The sequence below is a fragment of the Mizuhopecten yessoensis genome, unplaced genomic scaffold (genome assembly GCF_002113885.1).
Source record: "Mizuhopecten yessoensis strain PY_sf001 unplaced genomic scaffold, ASM211388v2 scaffold8423, whole genome shotgun sequence".
In the NCBI taxonomy this organism is placed as follows: domain Eukaryota; kingdom Metazoa; phylum Mollusca; class Bivalvia; order Pectinida; family Pectinidae; genus Mizuhopecten; species Mizuhopecten yessoensis.
In genome coordinates, this window is record NW_018407540.1 from 60,100 (window position 1) to 84,004 (window position 23,905).

Below are 23,905 nucleotides of genomic sequence, written 5' to 3' on the forward strand. Positions count from 1 at the left end.
TGGGAAAATTTGACCATCACATAAACACATAACGTGCAAGGATTATTGGAATTTCCCTGGAAATATTTACTACAATTAAGATTGGAGGTGGAGGTCGTTTCAATGTTAATGATAAGCGAAGAATTACGAAATATAAACATCTCAATTAAATCTATAAGTGTCTTCTCCATTGGGTTACTGGTGAGTAGAACAAATGTCTCGTGACTCGAGATGTGTACAGGTGTACGTAGTAGGTCGGTGTGTCGGGTATATCCGGTACAAGTGAAGAACTTGGGCAGTTTGAACACAATGAGGGCTATAGTTTGAAAAATATTTTATTGACTACGTAATTAAACTTTTTTTAAAAGAATGAAAAGGAATATCCTTAACCAAAAAAATACCTATTTACAATAGATTTAACAAAAATTATAAACAATTGCGTCTTTCTTTATAAACAAAACCAGACACGTCACCACATTTATTCATAAATAAACAAATTTATGAGTTACACTCATTTCCACGGAAAGTAACTGGAAGACATCTTTGGCATACAATGATATAAACAACTTTGGTGAGTTTTTTTCTGTCTTGCTGCTTTAAACGTCAGCATTTTTGGGGCGGGCGGGAAAAACCACACACCGCACTATGCTAGCTGGCTGGCTGGCTGCCATTTTGTAACGTGTGCAAGACTACACAACTGCATGCTGGGATAGTACAGATGATGGACTATCAGGACTAACCTGGAAAAAGATTAGTTTACGGGTAGAAGCAGCAAAGCTTCAGTGGTGTTATAAGCCCAGCCTAGCAAACAGCCGTCCATCCACCGCGAGGATCCAACAAAACTACCAAGTGTTTATAGCTAAGATTGTGGTCAGAACATTATAACCCAGTCTGTATCAAACACCCCACTGCTCAAAGCACCAATGTCCTCCTCTAAGTTGTCGGAAATGTCAAGTAAATCAAGACTTATTACTCTTATTGTCTAAAAATCCTATTCTTTATTTTGTTATTTTTATAATATGCATATTAAATCTAATACATTTATAATTTAAAAAAAAAACAGAAACAGAAAAAAAATCAAAAAAGAAAATCAACTGCTTCAAAGTATTTTAACTATGTCTGTCTAAATTTTTTTGATACATTTTTTTTTTATATTATTTCGTCCAAATATTCTTTTAATATTTTCCAATATGGTTTCGCCTAAGAATATGTTCCAGTCATCTGAAACGAGAATAAGAGTCCGTCTTTTATGGCATGACCCTGAGCACTGGGGTCAACAGGTAAGTGGGTATATTCTCTTTACGTCTTCCGTCCATAATCTCCATTGGCACATAGGAAATAGTTTGGGAAACACTGTACCAAAATACTCCTAAATAGTTAAAAATATTGAGATCAAAAGAAGGGTAATAGTATCGCAACAAATGCATGCTGGTTCTTCTCAATAATATATATTAAAACATTTTAAGATATCATAGATTTCGGGTATATAAAAATTAGGTGAATATTATGCTTGTTAACGGCTTGTTCTTCTTTATTTGAAACAAATGAAGAAAACAAAAAAACAAAATATGGAGAAAAAAAAAAGAAAAAAAATGTTATTGAACAAATGTTATTTTTCGGTGGGATAAAAACATTCATCTGATTAGCACCAAAAGAATCATGCATTATTTTTTAAGAATTTTTTCACGAATAAAATAAATGTTAAAATTGCATAAAAATAGCCTGGAATTATTTGTTTTAAACGGAAACACAAATCAAAAACAAAGGCAACTAGTGCCAATCTAAGAAAAAACGATTTCTAATAAAAACTGAAGACTACTTATGAATTAAGTACCTGCGTTAATTGAAGCACCTGTTAAGCCACGTAGTGATTTGAATACAATAGCCAGCAGACTGTAAGGTCACAAGCAATCTCCCAAAGTACCTCCCAGTGCCAAGAAAGGGGCCAACCAGTGGCCTTCATTAAACAGGATTTTATATTTATCATCAAACATTTGAAACACCAGTACAGTGACATTTGCCAAACAACCCAGTGAATATTTTTTTTTTTTTTTTAATGAAATACAGAAGGTTTTGAGCCAGGATTTAGACTCAAAGGTTGATATTTTAAGTAAAGCTGTTATTCCATTTGGCAAAATTTCAATAAAGGTCTGTTTTTTCAGCGTTTGATGATAAAAATGAGACCGATGTTATAAAACATGAGCCCCTTTTAATTGCTCTGATTTTGTGCTTTGCTGCAGATTTTGGTTTTTCCTTCTGTTTCTGATCATTTCATTTTCCAAATAGTTACAACAGATTGTTTTTTTCAATTTTGATATCTTTCGTTCCAAAATAAAGACAAACCATATTAGGGTTGTTTGAACAGCTACAAATATGAAAACGAAATCCACCAGAACCAGAAGAAGCTGCTTCTTAAGGCTACCTGTAGGAATCAAAGCACACGACCATTGTTATTTATAACACCACAAATATCTGATTATATGCAAAGTGTAAATGCGATAAAGAATTCGGACAATGATGAGCAAGTTTGTGATTGGTGGGAACCTTTTGAAGATTCATAACACTACGGTAAAGGATAAATAAATGCATGGAAGTAAAACTAATGTGTAAGAACTCCGATAAGAGTTTTATTCTGTTATTACATTGGGCACAAGCTGACAAGATGCTTGGAGAATACTACGGAGCATAAGTCATGATACTGTGATTCCTAGCCAGGTTCATTATAGACCTTCAAAAACTGCACACAGTGACCTCTTGGTCTCCATCGAATCATTCTCTCAAACTTTTATGAATTGATATAATCATACTATTTTCAACTTCTTCAAATGATTAAGAAACCAGTTAATATAAGTTTAAAACTAGTTTCCGCAATTCGATCTCATATTTATTTTTAAATCACTATAATGTATATTTGTGAGAAAGACAAATAAGGTTATACTCCATAGTTATACAAGTTCCATTTACTCTAGACAAAAGTTAGACATGACAATTATAGAAATACCTAGTCATTTAAAAAGGGATGATCGTGAGCTTGGCTCGTGTAAATGTGTGCATGGTTAGAATACAGCACCTAGGTTTGTGATGCAGTAAATGACACATTGTTTTTAAAACAGAAATGGTGCACAGCCCGTCAATTAGATTAACGCTGTGCAATACTATCACTAAACTGTCCTTGACCTTTCCCATCACCATGATTTCCGTACACTATTTCCTTAAATGGAACATTGTTCATCTGCTCAGCTTTAAATTCACAATATGTATTAAACATAGCTTGTTTTATGCCAGTAGAGTTAAATTCGTTTGCTAGAACTTTGGATTTCTAGATTAAATGATACTCTGTTGTGATCAACTTAAACAATAAAATGCAAATTACAGCATGGCCGTTTTACAAGTGATATTCCTCTGGATCAAAATATCCATGTTTAAATGAAATGCTACTGTAGTTTTGAAAGAGGAGTCGGGTTTTATAGGAAAAGTGAAAGCATCCAGGGTATATGTTTTACGTGGAGTTAGTGCTAGACAATCTAGACAATACTAAACAGGTTACAAGAGATCCCGTTTCATGTAAGAGCGTAATAAATAGTTTATCTTGGCATTGGTCATTCAGATTTAGATAAAAGGCTACAGCCAAGCCTGGCGATGATTAAAGCCAGTATATGATCCATAATGCAGCTGCAATCATTTCCAAAAAGCTAGTTCATATAATTCTAAAATGGCAAATAACAAGACTTGTACATAATTCTTCACTTGTGAGAAAAGTGTGAAAGATTTTGGACGGTTCCTTGTAGAAAGATGTAGTTTAACTCCTTAAATAGTAATGGCAAGATGCTTGATTATACAGAAAGTTTAAAGGTCAATTGTTGACCTGAACATACACACACACCCCATCGTACGGCCATTCTATGGTACTATATTGCTAACTCTTCTTCTCTAAATGCTTGTGTCAGTACATATATACAAACAGCTGGCAGAACGTGTGTAAAACATGTGATCTCAACCCTATGTTCAAAGGTCAAGGCCAGACTGAAAGTTGAAAGGTCAAAGGAGAAGTGAGATCATGCAAGGACAAAAAAGCACAACACGTTTGTTTTACAATTATGTATATTGGATTATACTCCGAGTTTGGTGTTTATTGGGCATCTCTTAAAGAGTCAGAAGCGAAGGCAGACATGACACAAATAAAAGCATGGTTGGACGACTTTACAATAAGTCGTCTGGCGAAAAGCTCAAGCGAATCTACTATAAAGTTATATAGGAGGTGATTTCAGTGTAAGGTCATTTAAACCATTGAAATTCTACATTGAATGTTTATACTTCTATAAAACAATTCTGCTAAGTCTCTTTTGCTTATAAAGACCTTCACCGGAGAGTATGGCATTGAAACCATGGTTACTAATGAAAAATTTACAACAGTTGAAAACTAACCATACTGTTTTTGACAATTTATATCAATATTAAACACAGAAATGAAAAGAATATATATCAATACAATAAAAACCCAAAATAACAATGTTTTCCAATCATTGTGTTAATGATTCCATTTCAGTTCTCAAAAAATCCATCTTTTCCTAGGGTATATTTCAATACTTCAATATTTTCAATCATTTATTTGAACAATCTTAACTTTCATATTTCTGATCTTAAACACATACATGACCTCTGCACCAATGCAGTTTTTAACTGCTTTCAAAATAAACCTACAGTGAGTTCCACTTTTTTAAAATGTTAATTCTAAAAGCTATAACCCTTTATAACAAGTCTGTGTCACGTACAACTATATTGCTCCCCGGACCTAATCATATTATCATTCAGTAAACACCAGGACACTTCTGGAATAAGAAAACAGTAATTTAAAATAATAAAAAAACATTAAAAACATTTTGAACTATTTTCCTCACATAACTTGGAAAATCAATGTATGCCCTATTGGAAATTTCATGCTCAACATTAAAACACATTAAGTAAATTTCCTGATAAAATATTCAGCTTAAATGAGTTTTTAAATCTTGACCAGCATAATAGTGTGACATAGACTTGTTATACTAGATTATAGTTAGACATCAGCTGTTTTAAACTCAGCAATCCGCATATGGCATTTTGGGCACTTTGCTAGGGGCTGTTAGACAACCCCTTTGGTTAAGTAATTAACAGCTCACACAAAAGCTTACAAAGCGAAAAATGGGTGTCACACCGTCTATCATCACCATGAGCTACGGACACAGTTTGTTGTGTACATCGCCCATCATTGATCGGTCACATGTTATCACACATGATGCCGTTCCCATACCACACATTCATCATACAACTAAGATATATCTTGCCCTCCCCTTGGGCATAACATAAACAGGATCTACGTCTACGGTAACAGTCTATATATAGTAACAGGATCTTTATCGTACTCCTTTGTGACTCCGATACCATTCTGACTAAAATAGCTACGACCTCATCAGATGTTGTCGTACCTCAATATCTATACTTTAAACTGAACGCTTTAACTAATAACCAATATATCTAATACAAGTAATATTATCATCAAAGATTCGAACCATTCCAAAAGAAAATGATATAATCAATAAAAAAAAGTACTCATTTCTTTTTCGTCAAAGGACATCAACCATTTCACACACAGTAAATGTGTCACCAGATAAACAACAATAATACAACAGAATATGTGACTATGTGATTGACCAATCGTTGTGTTTGACACAAAGACTGTCTGGGTTTGGAGTGATGGACCAATCACTGTGTCCGACACAAAGATTGTTTGGTTACTGTAATGGAACAATCATCATGTCTGACACAAGAAGTGCTTGGTTTTTGTAATGGACCAATCACTGTGCATGACACAAAAAACAGTAAGGACCAATTGATGTATCCAACACAAACAACTGGTAGGTTATGTGTTGGACCAATCGCTGTGCCTGACACAAAGGCTCTTTGGAGTTTGAACTCTCACACCACAGCCCTATGCACATGAAACCACAAGCAAGATAGATATACTATGTTATACAAAATTCATCAACTACATGTAACATTTTTAATAATCAAGTTCGTAGTAACTTCTGCCCAAAGGTCAACCACACATGTCAAAGGTCAAAATTTGAATCATTATATACATACATACATACTCGCACACATTAACACACACATAATATAATCTTTTAGCACTTAAAATATGGCATTTTTTCTTATACTTCAAAGTACCAGTATAAGTTTAATATGGCAAAATGGATTTCATGCAATATATTGATGTGCAGCACTTCCAACTGACTTTGTAACAATTTTGTAGTTGATCTGTGTAAAGGGGTGGCACTATTTGTATAACAGCTTACAAAAGCAATTTCAAAGGAAAATCAGGTTCTCAGATATGGCACTTGAATGACTGAAATTTTCACTGTGACATAACAATAAGTGGTAAAAATCCCTGTCATTGGATTTCTTAAATTGAACACAATTTTTCTTTCTTTTTTTTCGGCTGTGATCCGAATTTATGGCAACTGTTGTATCCAGCTCTAAAGATAAATTGCAGAATTTGATGGGAAAATTTCACCTGAAAAATAGGATTTTATGCTAACGACAACAACCATCAGTGCTGGGGTGGTTAAGAAACAGTCTGTGAATTCGAAGTGACCCAAGAAAACAGTAAAAAAAGAATTTGACTGTAGTGTTACTACAAGGAATCTGTCAAGTCTTGAAACAGACCTACAACCTACCCCTAGGACAAACCTCCTTCATGTAACCCTAGTGTCCTGCCACAGAACTACAACCTACTCAGGATTACACTTCTGCATAATATCATTCCTATCATTGAACAACAGCCTACCTATGTCTTTGACACCTTCCCCCTGGAACACAACTTACCCAAGAAAATAACCTTCCAAAGCATACCAACTTATATTTGGTGTCTCTCATTTTAGATCTACAACCTACTTCATATTGACCTCCTAAATAACACAGGTGTTCCTTGCAAAAATCTGTTTATTCAAATTGAAGAGCTAACTTATCAAATCATGAAACAATTTTACTATTTTCCAACAACCAATCACACTTCTGAACAGAAACATTTGTAGCCTTGACAACAAGGTTCTTCATTCCTTCAAAATTTACGACACACATTATCACCATGGTAACAGTTTTCTATGGCTAATCACATGTACAATCAAGAGTTTGACTCTCTTATAATTTGAAGAAGAAAAAAAGATAAATTCATCAACATATGACCTCACATCAACTAGTTATATAAACATGTCTGTGGCTACCTAAATCTGTCGACTGGCGATAGGAAATATCACAAGTATGCATGTTTGGGCAGAAGATACTACAAAATAACATATAACGACTCACATTGAATCTGCAGATCACCCCCAGTTCTGTAAAATTGTCTAATATTCTGCAGTTAAAACAGGTTTTGTATCATACATAACAAGTTATCACAAAACCACACAGATTGAAATGAAGTTATGAACACGCCGCTCGAGGGCTTGGGTGCTTTTCATAAAAACACTGCGTATGCAGATATCGCTGCAGACATTGAATTTTGTTACCATGAGAAAACAAATCCTGGAAATTCAGCAACAAAAACCAATTAACCAAAAATATCCCTCTAACAGGTTTTGTCCAATAAAAAGAATATATTAAAGAGAACGAGAGCAAACAGATTGGATAACTTTGACATTTTCATTGTACTGTGGCTGCAACATTATAAAACGTGTGTAGCAGTGGAACGGGACGAGCCGAATACGCTATTATGCTATGTCATAGTCTATCAAACAATATATATAGAACGAAATGAGAAAATACAAATCGCATATCAAAATCCACTGAGTAAAAGAAACGAAAAAAATTAAAAGAGATAAAAATAGCCCAAAAGGCGAGAATTTAATTCTCAAAAATTTGAAAAATTTGTTGGAAAAAATAGTCTTTCTTGCATATTTAATTATTGAATTTAATCACATTTTGGAAGAAATGATGGGTTCAATATTTTCAATGCTACCAACAGATCGAAACCTATAACCGAATGGGAAAGGTCAAAGGTCAAAGGACAAAGTGTACAAAATTTCATAGTAACCGAAACAAACATTGTTATTTAGATAGTGGTGTATCAAAAATGGGGTTAAGAAGAGGTTTACATCTAATTACAACAGCAAGTAGGAAGTTTTGTTGTTGGACGTTCAGTACATCACAGTAATGAAGCGATAGGTCTGAAAGTTTACATTAATGCTGATATATTTCCCAAAATATCTAGAATTAGAACTCTGCATTTGTATGACCTTTCCCATCACCTGTTTTAAAGGTCTGGCTTTCTCAGCCGAAATCATCTCCCGTTTCAGGGCAATGAATCGGTACATGACATGGACAGTGATATGTAGACATTCAAACAGATGAAGTAAACATATTTGGTTTTTCTTCAATTTGAGACATGTAAAATATATATACACAAATTCTATAACAGTCCACTTAACACCCTCTGATCCACTCGACATGCATCTCACTCCAAATATGGTATGATAATCCACCAAAAAAATGACATTTGTGCTAATTGGATATATTCAGTCACATGGCATGCTTAATTGACCAATCAAAATGGTCGTAACAACATGTCTAGTTCAAAATCACATACATATAACAGTTAAGGCTACATCGTTTGTCTCTCAAAAACAAAGTCGAGAATGGCCGCCCTGTCAAACCCCAACTTTCTTATTGGACTCTCCCCATAAGTGGAACAGGGGATCTAATAGAGAAGCTGGGTCACAGGGTGGTACCATTATGTAAGTGGGGAAGAAAGGTTAAATACTACTTATATAACTACCACCGATAATGATACTCTAATATATAAGAAAAATATTGTACACATAAGGAATTGTATGAACAAAAAGCCTTTGTCCAGTCAAAATAATGATTGGTTTTGTTAACACTCATTCTTGTAACTTAGAATTTGTGACAATTTCTCGTTTGATGAATCGTACTTCAATCAAAAGATGTAACCATGGTTACCAGCTACATCTTGTTAATAAATTTAATCTAACAAATGTCACTAACAATGGTTTATTTTAGATTAATTAAAATATGAACATTAAATGCTTGGAACACGTGACCTTAGTTCAGGTCTTTTTATACATACAAATCTTGAAACAGTCAAACAGATATTATTGAACAGTGGCGGTGACCTTCAGCACAGAAGGGCATACATACTGTTTCCCTACCATCATCAGCAGAGAAAAATTTATGGCACAGTTTTGAAAAAAAAAATACAAAAAAACAAACAAACAATTGTTCATTATAACAAATTAGTTTAGTGTGCACCTTGTAGAAGAAATTGCACCTTTTTCATCAAAATATATAATTTACAACAGTATCTTAACTAAAAAATTACAGTTATAACAAACATCATCAGGTACACAAACGTTTCAAAAAACGGGTTTCTGTGTAAAGGGGAAATGATCCTTCTTGTTCAGCTTGTGAAATTTGCTATCCGCCTTGTATTTGGCATTCAGATGATCTACAAAAACCTGGTCTCAAGCTCTCTAATTGGAAAAGTCTTGCTAATCAGATACAAGGTATCGACCAATGACCAAATCCAGAGCATATTGATCCATCAGGTTTGACCAATCACTGGCCTTGTAGCATCAACCTACCAGTAGGCAAACTGGATATTTAGGCCTAACGGAAAAAGAAAATACTGTACATTAAAAAACATAGAACCATTCCCCCTCTACACATCTAGGTTTACCGAGTACCATGTTGAAGTGACCAAGGGACATAACTCTGCTGTTAAAATGTGTCACAATTCCCCACTGTTCCTCTCACAGTCATGCAAGTACGTGTAAAACAATGTAATCTATACATATCAAACGCAGTATTCTCTCGTCATGTGTGCGACGTGCATCTCCATAGGTACAAAATAAACACTTCAAAATCATAGCTGCTTAAAACTCTCAAAGGCTAGCAGGGCTTCACTCCGGGTCGCCATATTGTATATAGCATTATGGGGGAAAAACAGCAAGGAAATGGCAGGCTAAGCAAGGATTCTTTTTAAAAATGATACAAATCAATCCATAACTAACGCCCAAATTTCAAAAATTAAAATTAGGCTAAAAAATTAGTTGCGTAGTTTATCAAGGTTATTTTATCGCCTAGCAACTAGGGAATTTTTTTAAATTGACTTACGTTATCATATAACAAGGTTTTTCTTTGATGAAAAGGATCAAACAACAAAAATATTTGAGCAATATTCAATATTGTGGAGAATATCTTTTACAAGTAAAATCTTTTCTTTTTTGTTGTATACTCTATCACTTGAATGTAAATAAAAATTGAAATTTCCGAAATCTGGAAAAAAAATGCATTATCCTTTTTTTTTGACGACTTTTCCATCTCCTTTGCTGCAAGTACGTTCTTGCCACTAACTCCTTGAATTTGTTGTTGAATAACCTGACAACAGGCCTTGCACAATTCTCACACAATCAATATACTATGATTCCTTCACATTTTATACACAGGTCAAGGTCATTGTCAAGGTCAGAGAAAAGGTCATCACCGGATTCCTTTCGCGGATTCATTTCCATAGCACCATGATCCCTTGGGCAGGAATCATTTGTAGAAAAATCCATTGGCAAGGAAGAATACAAGGTCAAAGTCTACGATTTCAAGATCACTGTTATAACATCAGTTATACTGTGTATGGATCGTCCCCGCGATTTCTGTCCACACACACCTATATAATAATCCTTGTAAAACTTTGTGAAATACAAACACGTAAAATCCATTTGTATTAAAAACAAATCAAACATATATTGAGAACGCACTGACCCACGTTTTTTTTCCTCCTGGTTGTCATGGCAACTAAATGAAAAAGAATCATGATGCAATGTGGCCCTGGTTACTTGGAAGGAGGAAGTGGTACTGGGATGTGGTAGTATTTACACATCGCACGCGTACACTTTCCACGTACTGCGTCTCGACACACTGCCGCCCGTCCGTCCTTCACTTCAACATAATCTGAAATAAAACGGGAAGTAATGATAAATGATTTTTATATACAAATCTGTATGTATACACACACATTAAGGCTGAAATAAGCATGAACACAAAAGTGCACTTTCCTAAGATAGTGCCAGGCTTGATATTGTAAAGTTGACTCATAACTCTGACTTGAACTCAATAAATACTGTAACAGGTATTTGTGTTTTGATCAATCTTTAGAACCACAGCAGATTTATATATAGAGAGAAAACAAAAATCCAAAATTTACAAACAACTTAATTCTGTATGGTATGACCTTTATGATACACAAGACCGTGCTCATAGTGATATATGTTGACCCTGATCCTTGGGATTGTTTGTCATATAGGGTTTACTGTCCTTTCAACAGGTAAGGTCATTTTAAGGACATGCTGATCCTTCGGTTACATGCACCTAACATTTGTAGAGTATGATGTTTCTGTGACATTTGGTGACATTGATGGTGATCAGGATCCTTTGCAGTGACATTTGGCTATCAATTGAAACCTGCCCCATGCCAGTAGTTTTTGTAATATTTGATTACCTTGACCCAAGTACTATTAGGTGCTGCTGAGACCTGACGAAAAATTGCTAGGTTTACATGATATTTGGTAACCTTGACTCAGTGACCTTGGCCTTGTTATGACTTGCCTCAGAAAATGTAAAGTATGACTTTTCATACAAGACATTTGGTTTGGTGACCGTGACCCTGATGTTACCTGCAGCTGTCATTTGTAATATATGACCTATATGTGACATTTGGTGACCTTGAGAGTGACCATGACTCCAGTGACCCTTAAGTTACTTACCCTCCATTATATGCACACTCTTGCATTCAGGCCTTGTACACCGGCCCAACTTAAAATCTCGGCAAACTGGGAGGGTGTCCAGCAACTAAAAGTACAACAGCCAATCAAATCAACTTTACTGTTGAGAAAACAGGGACAAATATGTATATGGTACACATAATTTGATTGGTTAATTACAATAATCAGTGTTTTTTCAGTAATGAATACACCATAGAAGCTTTGTGTAGTGAAACTGGATCTCTGCTAAAATTGTTGCAGACAGACTTGATACAAGTGAAAAAGAGGTTTTAAAAACGTCAAGCTTATGATAAGTAGGGAGGATTGGCACATTTAAGGTTCCATTTAGACTAGCTCTAAACAGCTTTATTATTTATTATTATTATTTGAGTAAAAGCATTAATTAATAAATCTACAAGGTATTAGTAATATTATGACATTAATTAATACTTGATTTAGTAATACAGATAAGTTATCTTTTTCTCCTTCCTGACAAAAACTAAATTTCTTTACACAGCCTTATTACTCTATTCAAAAATTATTTCATTATTTAAAGCGGGAAAAGCAACATGTTATGTTATTTGCTTTCTAGCCAATTCTTCCGAGAACACAATACCAGTAATGTTGAAGCTTCACACTTTCGTTTAATTACACAGACTTCCAACCAGCTCTTAAATGAAATATCATTACTTCCACAATTTGACATAATAACATCAAGTGATCTCTTGTCAGGATAGAATTACCTCCAAACCAACCATTGAAATGAAAAAATTACCTCCATACCAGCCATTTACATAATAGAATTGACTCCATACCAACCATTTACATAATAGCATTGACTCCATATCAACCATAATATCATTGACTCCATACCAACCATAATAGCATTGACTCCACACCAGCCATTTACATAAAAGCATTGACTCCATACCAACCATTTACATAATAGCATTGAATCCATACCAACCATTTACATAATAGCATTGACTCCATACCAACCATAATAGCATTGACTCCATACCAGCCATTTACATAATAGAATTGACTTCATACCAACCAACGACATAATATCATTGACTCCATCCCAACCATTTACATAATAGCATTGACTCCATACGAACCGTTTACATAATAGCATTGACTCCATACCAACCATTTACATAATAGCATTGACTCCATACCAACGATTTACATAATAGCATTGACTCAATACAAACCATTTACATAATAGCATTGACTCCATACCAACGATTTACATAATAGCATTGACTCAATCCAAACCATTTACATAATAGCATTAACTCCATACCACCCAATGACATAATAGCATTGACTCCATCCCAACCGTTTACATAATAGCATTGAATCCCTACCAACCATTTACATAATAGCATTGAATCCCTACCAACCATTTACATAATAGTATTTACTCCATACCAACCATTTACATAAAAGAATTGACTCCATACCAACCATTTACATAATAGCATTGACTCCATACCAACCATTTACATTAAAATATGAACTCTATACCAACCAAAGACATAAAAATATGAACTCCATACCAACCAAAGACATAAAACAGAGACTCTATACCAACAATTGACTCCATACCAACCATTTACATAACAAGAGGCCCATGGGCCTTAACGGTCACCTGAGTCTATAGTATTTATTTTTGTTGTTGAAATATGTACCAATTTGAGTAAAAAATAGTATAATGTTAACTTAACTTTGTCAGGACCATGAGCTGATCATTCCTAGACCAATTTTNCTCCATACCAACCATTGACTCCATACCAACCATTGACTCCTTACCAACCATTGACTCCTTATCAACCAAAGACATAAAAACATTGACTCCTTACCAACCAAAGACATAAAAACATTGACTCCATATCAACCATTGACTTCAAAACATTGACTCCATACCAATTGTTGACATATTGATTCCACATTACCCACTGACATAATGCAAATCCATAACACTTTGCCCTACACCAATCTATTACACATTAACTCCATATAAACCATTAAACATTGACTCAATATTATTTCACTGACTATACCAACTCGCGATAAATTCACTCCATACAAACTATTTCAACCAGTACTCAACACAATTTCACCGACTCAACATTATTCTATTGATTCCATATTGCTTAATTGATTACATAGAATTCAAACGACTCTGCATGACGATATTGTCTACAAAAAATTGAATTGACTCCACAGAATAATATTGATTTCACATATTTGGAATGCTTTTATACCAATAAACCAATCATTTGTTTTAAAAGAATAACCAGCCAGTTACAAAAATAACGCCCTCTGACAGGAAAGCAAAACACATTCAGTTTAATGAAGGTGGGCTTAGTGTTGCCTCGTTGACGATCGAAACGAGTGGTGATATGGTTGGACACTGAAGTAGCTATCAAGAAAAGTGAACATTGTGGTAGCGCCATCAATATTGGATTATCATTTAATCACTGTGAAGATTTTCTGAACAGTTAAAAAACAATTGTGGGATAGATTGATTTGACCTGCTGGTTAAGAAGCTACTGGCTGACAGAGAGGAGAGACAAAGGTCATCCTTTCACTACAGGTGCACTGGGAGGGATGTGGACTAGCTAGTATATCTGCCTCAAAGCTAGACAGACTGGTCTTACATAGGTTGTCCTCACCCTAAACTGGAACCGCTCTTACAGGGCCAAACACTCAACCAAAACAAATCAGTCAATTTCATGTCCTCATGCATATCATTTGTTGAAAGTTTTATTATTTATCTAAGTAATAAATGCAACCTCTAACAAATCGTTCTTGTATGTATTAACAGCATGATGTATGACTATGTAGTTTATACAACTGTATTGTAAGTATCTTTAAATGACTAAAACCCTCATTGATGTTCTTCTACTTGCCTTAATAAAACTCATAATAGTTGTTGCAATCCAATTACATCAAACATCTCACTAAAGCAACATTAAAACTTATAAATATTGTTGCTATTTCACTCTTTTGTTCTAAATGTATCTATGATACATAAACTACCAAAAACATGAGCAGTTGTTATGGTAACTATGGAGCACTCTACCTGTTGGTTGCTGTCAAAGTAATTTACGGTATAGACGTTACTAGGTGGTACGCCATTTGGTGCCGTCACCATAGCTGTGGATGCAGCAGCTTCAGGGGAGACAACCAATGGCACTGCTGGCATTGTGTTGTCATGGCAACAATAAGGGGACCAGTTATTGTGCAGATGTTGTTGAAGCATTCGAACACCACATGCAGGTGACCAAAGCAAATTAAAAGCACACAGGAGTTAGAGCATGAAAGAAATGAAACAACAAAAAGTATAAAACAAATTAATAATGGGTTAATTGTGCTGAAATGCCAAAAAAATAATATACAGGTTTGTTAATGATGCATTTGACCTCAGTAACATCCGTTTGTGACCTAATTCTGTTCCTAACTGACCATATCAGTTACCAAGTTGACCTGATCAATGTCTAAAATTGACCTTGTTAACTCATTCATCCCTGAACACACATTTGAACTCTTCTGATACAAAGCTTGGAATAGTTCATTAAGAAATTTCAGGGGTGAATGAGTTACATTTAATTCCTTTAGCTGACTTACATAGCATCCCAAGTTGCTCTAAATCTATAAACTACATTCATTAAAGAAACTTTATCTGACTTATATTAATCTCTCTTGTTAACCTGGCTAGAAGCATGCAATGGGTCTTAATGTGGAGGAAACTGGAGCACCAAGAGAAAAACCCATGTGATCAGGCAGATGATCTTATACCACTGGGACACCCGACATGACATAATGTGTGCCAGTAGTTGACTAAATAACAAACCCTAGTTGGCTAATTAGCACCCCTAGATTACTAATTATCACCTTTAGTTGACTATTTTACACCTCTTTTTGCCTGATTAATCTGCTGGGTGATTTATCAATACTTCCAGATGACCTAATTTATGTCACTATAACCATTGTGACTTCCCCAATCCCCCTTGTTGACCAAGTTATCCCCTTAGTGACATCATTATCTGTTTTAATGAATGTCTCCCCTCTACTTCCTAATATTTTTTAGCCTTTATTTATTGTCTATTTATTATCTCAGCTTAAAATATTAAAGCAAAGGTCACAGTCTGCTAATGAGGTCAAATGCATGTTAAATGGCTACAAAATCATAATATGCAAACCAGATACATATTTGCATGTGCTGCAATCTAATAAACAAAACAACAAACAAAAGAAAAACCCAGGCAACCAAACTTATGACTTGCATTACCAGTTACTGTTTAAGGAAGATGAAGAATGGAGTATTAATAACATGACTAAATAACGTTATGTCCTGGGTTAGCCATTACCAGCATCCTAACCTGTACCCATTAATGTTGTGATACCATGCCATGATGCAATAACAGTTACATTTAACACTCCGCCTCTGTCAGTGCTCAACTCTGTCAGCGAGAAGTATCATTTCCTATCTTGGTAATCTTAAAAATACTGTTTTTCTCTGTCCTGATTAAGAAGCAACTTTTCTCAGTAATCTTTCGGTCCATTTCAGTCTTCCAAACTGATTGGTGAATGGACAATTCCTATTCTGATCTTCATATTGATTTTTAATTAGTCGATTGCAGACTTTCAAATTAATTTGTGATGGATCAATTTGTATTTCGTCTTTCCGATATGATTTTTGATTGGCTAATTCCTTTAATGACCTTCCCATCGATTTTTGATAGGTCAATTTTGACCTTTAAAACAAGTCTGTGATTGGTCAACTCATGTGTTTCAATGTAAATTTTAACTGCACAATTCCTTACATTCTGACTGGCTTGTGATTGGCTTATCTCGCTTTTCCTACTGAACTGTCCATTTTTGTGATTGGATGACATTTGTCCTTTTATAGACAGACAATCTATTTCATGTGTTGAAATTTTGCCAAAATGTCTTGCTAGTTTGTCAACTTTTGACCTTTTGCCATAGCGAATCTATAATAAGATGCCTGTAGGACAAATCCATTGCCAATTAGTTTTAATCTGACATTTCTCCCTCCTCGACACATTCTGACATGTCAGACAGCACTGACAGAGACGAAAAAGTATGAGCACAATATAGAATATTATATATACAATAAGCAAGGTTTACTACATACATTCAAAACATATATCATACACTGATATTCAATATAATACAATATTCTTGCATCCAAACTTCAAACATGTGGTTTGTAAACAAATTAGATCATGCGAAAAAAAAGAAAAAAAAAAAAAAAAGACAACAATATCATTTTTTGGAAATAAAAATTATATCAATTTTATGATAATAAAAAGAAAGATGGCTACACAGATTAGTATGTAATGCCTTCAGTGCTTGGAAAGCCTAAAGATGTGTAAGAATTATTGAGGGTGATCTACCCAACCTGATCACCCTGTAAACCTCAATGGGATATCCCCCTTCATTCATCTAAAAAGACAGCCCATTGTGGACTATAGGGAAAGCAGATCAGGAGATGGCTAAGTGCAAGAATATGGAAAATTTACTATAGCAAGTTTTAGCTCCCTTGCTGCAGTAAACTTGTGTATTAGTAATTACCCCAAAAGCAGCACTGTACCATATTCCCCTATGAAAAGCCCAGTGCAGCGGTCTATAGAAAAGTATGGGTCTGTATTCATCGACACATTTGGCCCAATTTCACAAGTAAGTGACTTTAGTGCTCATTCTGGGCTTATCATATGACAAATACAGTATTTTCGAACTGTCTACCTAAACATTTGACAATTTCTCTTTTCTCAATTTTGTTATAATTTCTTTGTTTTCCTTCCCCAACTATAGAGTGATTAATAAGTGTTATTTCAAAGGATAGATAAAAACAGAATTAAAGAGTGATTGACAAGAATGGTTGAAACCAACTTAAATCCGTGATGACAGCGGCCTAAATTTAGCATCGCACTCACGTGTTACTGGAACTAGATGCTGCTGGGGAATCTGCATGGCCTGCTGCAGGGGACTTGACTGTGATATCTGGGTAGGAACTGGAATGCCACTTTTATTTGTATCTGGGAAATCAAAAGTGGCCATTTTCAATCTCTCTTATAACACATCAAATTGTTATTCTACTACGTGATCTCATGTACGTGGGCGTACATGGCAAAACTTGAAATCAAGAGCAGTTGGAAAATACGTTCAGGAAATCATCACAGAAAAAAACCCACATTTTTCTCCTGGTTTGAAAGCTGAATTTAAGTATTTTACAAAAGCTTTTGGTAACCTATAATCTTTTAAACAATGGAAATAAATGAAGACATTCTTCTCCTATCTGGTATTTATTGTTGTATTTTTAATATTTCATTTAGAACATTGAAGATATCATGCAAAGCTACATCCCAGACCGTGACAACCTACTAACAGTGATGGCTTTATAGTAGACAAACATAATCTGTGTAGTATAAACCATAAAAGGTCATTTACAGGGAAACCTGTCCAATCTAACCCCTGAATATTGTGACACACTTTGTAATCCTGACATTGTGTTGAACATAATGCTGAAATACCACTTGTAAAGAAAACAGAATAAAACCTGTGTATTCTGAACAATGTAACATGTCCCACAGGTTGTCAGATTAGACAGGTTAATCTGACCAATATGTTGTGTTCCACAGGGTGTCAGAATAGACAAGTTTCACTGCATAGATTGGCTTTTTGATAATTTGTTAAAATTTATAAACAAACTCTCCAATACTTTTTTAATCAATCTATACAATAATTCAATATCATTAGTTATCTAGTTAATTTCCAATATGCTTATTTGTTTCAGCCAAATACAGTCAAATTTAATAGTTTGAATGTGTCAAAATCACAGATGATGAAAAAAGATTCCAGCCAAATTAAAAAGTTAAATGATATTGAATTTTTTTTTTACAGAAAAATACAGCTTTTTATATTTAAACTTTCTTATTGAAAAAACCACCCAAGCGGTTGTTCAAGGCCTGATAAGGCTAAAAGGTAATGTACACACATGTTTAAAATGCAGAGAAATATGTGAACATTTACAAACTTTTTTAAACTTTCATACAACCTGCCCTTTTACTTTTGAATGTTTATGCACTTGAAAGTAAGTTAAATCAAAGTCTGGTATTAACTCTGTCAGCTGACTGGACATTCAACAATGGACACCACGTTGTTATTTACTTTTTTTCCTTTTTAATGTAGTGAACATTTGTTTATGTGTTCATTGTACTTTTTCTTCAATCCTACATAACTTTTTTTCCTGGGAATGTAGCTTTTTCCATGAAATCTAATTTGATTTTTCCAAAACAAAAGATGAATAATGAAATTTTAAATCAACTGAATGAACATAACAGAAAGCATTTCAGACAGATGGACAAAATATTCTACAAAAGCAAAGGGCAAACATGCTTCAATAAAATGCATTAACCGTCCAACACAGTTGGGAAAAAGACCAATCCTTGAAGACAGGGAACATTTTGTACTCTGTGTCATATCTCTTGTGATTCTGATAAAATCGTGAAATAAATTTGAAAACAAATGACATTATAAATGAGTTGATAACAGTATTGATTCTGGTACATGTAATTGTTTGAATTCCAATAATTTCTTCATTTTTAGGGGCCAATTTTACCCAAAATGGCCAAGTATGGACATGGTTGAAAAAGTTGAAAACATTTGTAATGTTCTCATTTTCATAAGACAAGGTTTTGACAATATTTCAAATATTCCGATTCAGATCTTGAATCAGAATTTAATTTTGTTTTTTTGGAAATTTGTTTTGAATAACTGCTCATCCCAGTATTTTCATTTTCCTACAAGTTAGATTAATCGCCTGCGTGATTAATAATGATGGGTTTCTCAATGATTGTCCTGGAAATTAATAGAATTGTTATGCTAAATAAGACCATGTTATTACAAACTTGATAATTCTAATCCTCTATCTGATCTGGTTTACACCGACTGATCAATTTCACAGACTTAACAGCAGCAACTGCAGACTTTTACAGAAAAAAATAGAATTGCTCCAAAATGTCATTTTTAGAAATGATCAAAAGTAGATATTTAGGACTTTAAATGACGAGGCAAACAGAAAATAAAATAAATTCATGAAAAATATTATTATTCTTACTTTGATGGATCACATTTTTAAATGGATTTTTTTCGTTGAGTTGAAATTCTGGGATTCCACTGATATAAAAAAAGTACTTTATGTGTCATTATTTTGACATGAAATTTGATTAGCCATGAAAACAATTGTCTGAGTAAATCGTCCTGTTTAGACAGTTAATTAAACAGAGAATATCCACCCGTGAATTTAATGGTAAGTTACATTTTGTTGATTCGAGACGTAAAAAAAAATATTATGTGAAAAAGTAAAGTAAAATTCAACTTGTAGAATCCAAAGTAAATTTTGCATACACAAAAATAATCTTAATGGCCAGCTGATAGAACTGAAAATGACCCATGAGAACAAGATTGGTCTTTTTATCGAAATCATTCCAAAATCTCGAAGATGAAATATCATTGCTGTTCTAGTAAACATACAAGTTCAGCTGTAATATAAGGTGATCAATTAATGCACTGTAAACAATGAACAGAAATCAACAAACACAAGTCATAGCAAATGCTGATGTATGCGTATCATACACAAGAAGCCGCTGTACAGCCGATGACAGACAGCCAATGATCATAGGCAGCCAGGAATGAACATTCTCATGAGAGTGGTTATATATGGAGGGACAGAATGTCTAACATGGTGTGAGACATTGAAGTGTGACATTACAGAGGACTTTTACATAGGACATTGACATGATGTTAGCTAGATATACGGGAGGGGGTAGTGTATTAAGGTGGAGGAAGGCTAGGGGAGGGAGTAGTGTATTAAGGTGGGGAAAGGCTAGGGGATGAGTAGTGTATTAAGGTGGGGAAAGGCTAGGGGAGGGAGTAGTGTATTAAGGTGGGGAAAGGCTAGGGGAGGGAGAAGTGTATTAAGGTGGGGAAAGGCTAGGGGAGGGAGTAGTGTATTAAGGTGTGGAAAGGCTAGGGGAGGGAGTAGTGTATTAAGGTGGGAAAAGGCTAGGGGAGGGAGTAGTGTATTAAGGTGGGGAAAGGCTAGGGGAGGGAGTAGTGTATTAAGGTGGGGAAAGGCTAGGGGAGGGAGTAGTGTATTAAGGTGGGGAAAGGCTAGGGGAGGGAGTAGTGTATTAAGGTGGGAAAAGGCTAGGGGAGGGAGTAGTGTATTAAGGTGGGGAAAGGCTAGGGGAGGGAGTAGTGTATTAAGGTGGGAAAGGTTAGGGGAGGGGAGGGGGAGTAGTGTATTAAGGTGGGGAAAGGCTAGGGGATGGAGTAGTGTATTAAGGTGGGGAAGGCTAGGGGAGGGAGTAATGTATTAAGGTGGGGAAAGGCTAGAGTAAGAAGTAGTGTATTAGTACATAGGAAATTGACTTGATGTTAGCTAGGAGGGAGTACATAGTGTATTAAGGTGGGGCATGGCTAGGTGAGGGAGTATTGTATTTAGGTGGGGAAAGGCTAGAGTAAGAAGTAGTGTATTAGTACATAGGAAATTGACTTGATGTTAGCTAGGAGGGAGTACATAGTGTATTAAGGTGGGGCATGGCTAGGGGAGGGAGTATTGTATTTAGGTGGGGAAAGGCTAGGGGAGGGGAGGCAGTAGTGTATTAAGGTTGGGCAAGGCTAGGGGGACACAGATTGTCCGCCTCTTTTTATTGAGCTTTAAGGAGAAAACAAAACTGCTAACTTACTTTTTATTAAGATTACTTTGTGTAACTTATAGAAACAGGAGGTCCAGGGTAATCCTATAGCTTCAGGCTGTGCCAATCCCTAGATATGGCATTACTTCCTACACAAGTTTTAGACATTATAGAGATTTTATCTGCCTTGATGCAAATTTGACATAAACACAATAAGAACTCATTAATGGTAAGATTACAAATACAAGATAAATTTGGTGTCCATGAAATCACTAGGTAAACATGGTGATAACTAGTTCTATATCAGAGGGCTTTGTTACGTAGGTAAGAGCTGGCTTACTGTATTGAATTGTCTTGATTAAAATTTTGAGAAATATAAAATAAAGAGTTAAGAAAAAACGATAAATATCTCTTAAACATCAGTAAGACGGAGTAACACTACAGCAAATCATAGATTATATGAGGACAGCTGTTTGTAGACAATCCGAATGATCGACACAACTTAGATATATGTACAAGGAACATAGAAGGTCGACAAATCGGACACTATTTAAAACGTCATATACAAACGCATCACAGGACAAAGTATATAGCAATAGGTAAAGATTCAATCAAGCTTTAACTTGGAAGCAGATTTGTATAGAAGCTGTCGTTTAGATCATTAACATTTTGCTTGCAACTAATTTAAAATTGGAATTTGCAATTTAGTTCAAACTTTTACATGAAGCAGAGTTTTACAGGGTATTTAGTGTCGAGCTTATAGTAACTGTCCTAAATACAATAAAATCATTTGAAGTACTTGCACATTTTAAACCTATGACATATATAAAACATGCAGTGTTTTAAGGATGTTTTTTTCCTGTAATGTTCATTATATTTTGTTGTCCAGAAAAGTTGTCTTATATATTTTGTCCCATAAAGTTTGTCTTGCATTTTTTGTCTTTTAAATTTGTATTGTTTGTCTTATATTTTTTTGTTCCATAAAATTTCTTCTGCATTATTTGTCCTATAAACTTTGTATTGTTTGTCTTAAACTTTTTTGTTCCATAAAGTTTTTCCTGCATTTTTTGTCCTATAAACTTTGTATTATTCATCTTATATTTTTTTGTTCCATAAAGTTTTTCCTGCATTATTTGTCCTATAAACTTTGTATTATTCGTCTTATATTTTTTTGTTCCATAAAGTTTTTCCTGCATTATTTGTCCTATAAACTTTGTATTGTTTGTCTTATACTTCTTGTTCCATAAAGTTTTTCCTGCATTATATTATTTACACTCTATTGTTTGTACTGTTAATTGATTTTGTCTGGTTTTGTTTGTTCTGTACATTTTGTCCTGTACCGTTTGTCCTCTGTTATTGGTCCTATAATGTTTGAAAATTTGTTGCCAACTGCGTTCATACTACAGTATATGCCGTCAAAATGAAGGTCAGTCCTTAAATATTTCTCTTAAATCTTGCTTCTCCCTATAGTCTTTTTACAGTTCAATATGTTGCCTTGTGTTACAGATAGAAGCTACAGTGATTTCACACATAAACTCTCATAAAAAGCTGAATGGTTTTGTCTGATCCATTTGGCAGTACCGTGAGCTACTTAAATACAGGGCATGTGAAATAACCTAAGTAGATCATCTACGTTACCTAATATCATATCACAGTGTGACAGATTAATCTACAATCAATAAAGCATGAATTTCTGTGTATGCAGTGGATTTGTGACAATTTAGGTCATAGAACAGTGGTTGCCAAACTATGTGTTTCAGTCTTAAATTAAAATTACAAGTGTTAAAGTAGATCTAAAATTGAATTTTCCTTTCTTTTATTTCTACATTGCTTACAGATAGCTCTTCAATCGACATTCAAAGACAATATTTCATTTTTGTTCTTCGAATTTATATATGATCTTACAGATGAAAATTGATAAAGAGAGATTTCGAGATTCAAACATAACTTACTCCTCTTAATTTGTATATGATTTTAATGGTAAATAAAAATGGTAGATTTAATATAACTGATTTAAGGCTGTCACTAACTATAGACCATTTAAATTTATATACATTAACAGTATTTAGGTGGATAATATCACTGTGAAATTACAGTGAGTTATCTTGCTTCGGTATGAAGTATTAATTACATAGCTAGCAGAGGTACATATTTGCAAGCTGCGACAGTAGCATTCACCCTTCATTTTCGTACCCATTTTTAGCCAATCACAATGAAATGTTCCGAACAGAAAATGAAGGGCCGTCAACTGAACAGAAGCAAGAAAACTCAGGCAATACGATTATTCTACTAGATAAGCTCCATCTACCCATTTTAATTACTTTTTTTTTCTGTAATTATGTTTTCCCCCCAATAACATAAACCACTTTACATTCATGACTT

General features: G+C 34.5%; 1 protein-coding gene across 27 annotated transcripts in view; it reads right to left on the reverse strand.

Moving 5' to 3' along the window:
- Positions 1 to 444: 444 nt before the first annotated feature.
- Positions 445 to 23,905, reverse strand: part of LOC110455928 (muscleblind-like protein 1) — a 272,691-nt gene continuing 249,230 nt past the window's right edge. For 25 of the 27 annotated variants that reach the window (XM_021506368.1, XM_021506393.1, XM_021506392.1 and 22 more), the window contains 3 exons: positions 17,759 to 17,860; positions 11,790 to 11,874; positions 445 to 10,977 (listed from right to left, as the gene is read on the reverse strand). In XM_021506368.1, coding sequence (XP_021362043.1) covers positions 11,840 to 11,874; positions 17,759 to 17,860 — 137 coding nt within the window. In that variant the 3' untranslated portion in view covers positions 445 to 10,977; positions 11,790 to 11,839. The remainder of the gene's footprint in view (positions 10,978 to 11,789; positions 11,875 to 17,758; positions 17,861 to 23,905) is intronic. The other 2 variants (XM_021506385.1, XM_021506384.1) reach the window with 1 other exon arrangement.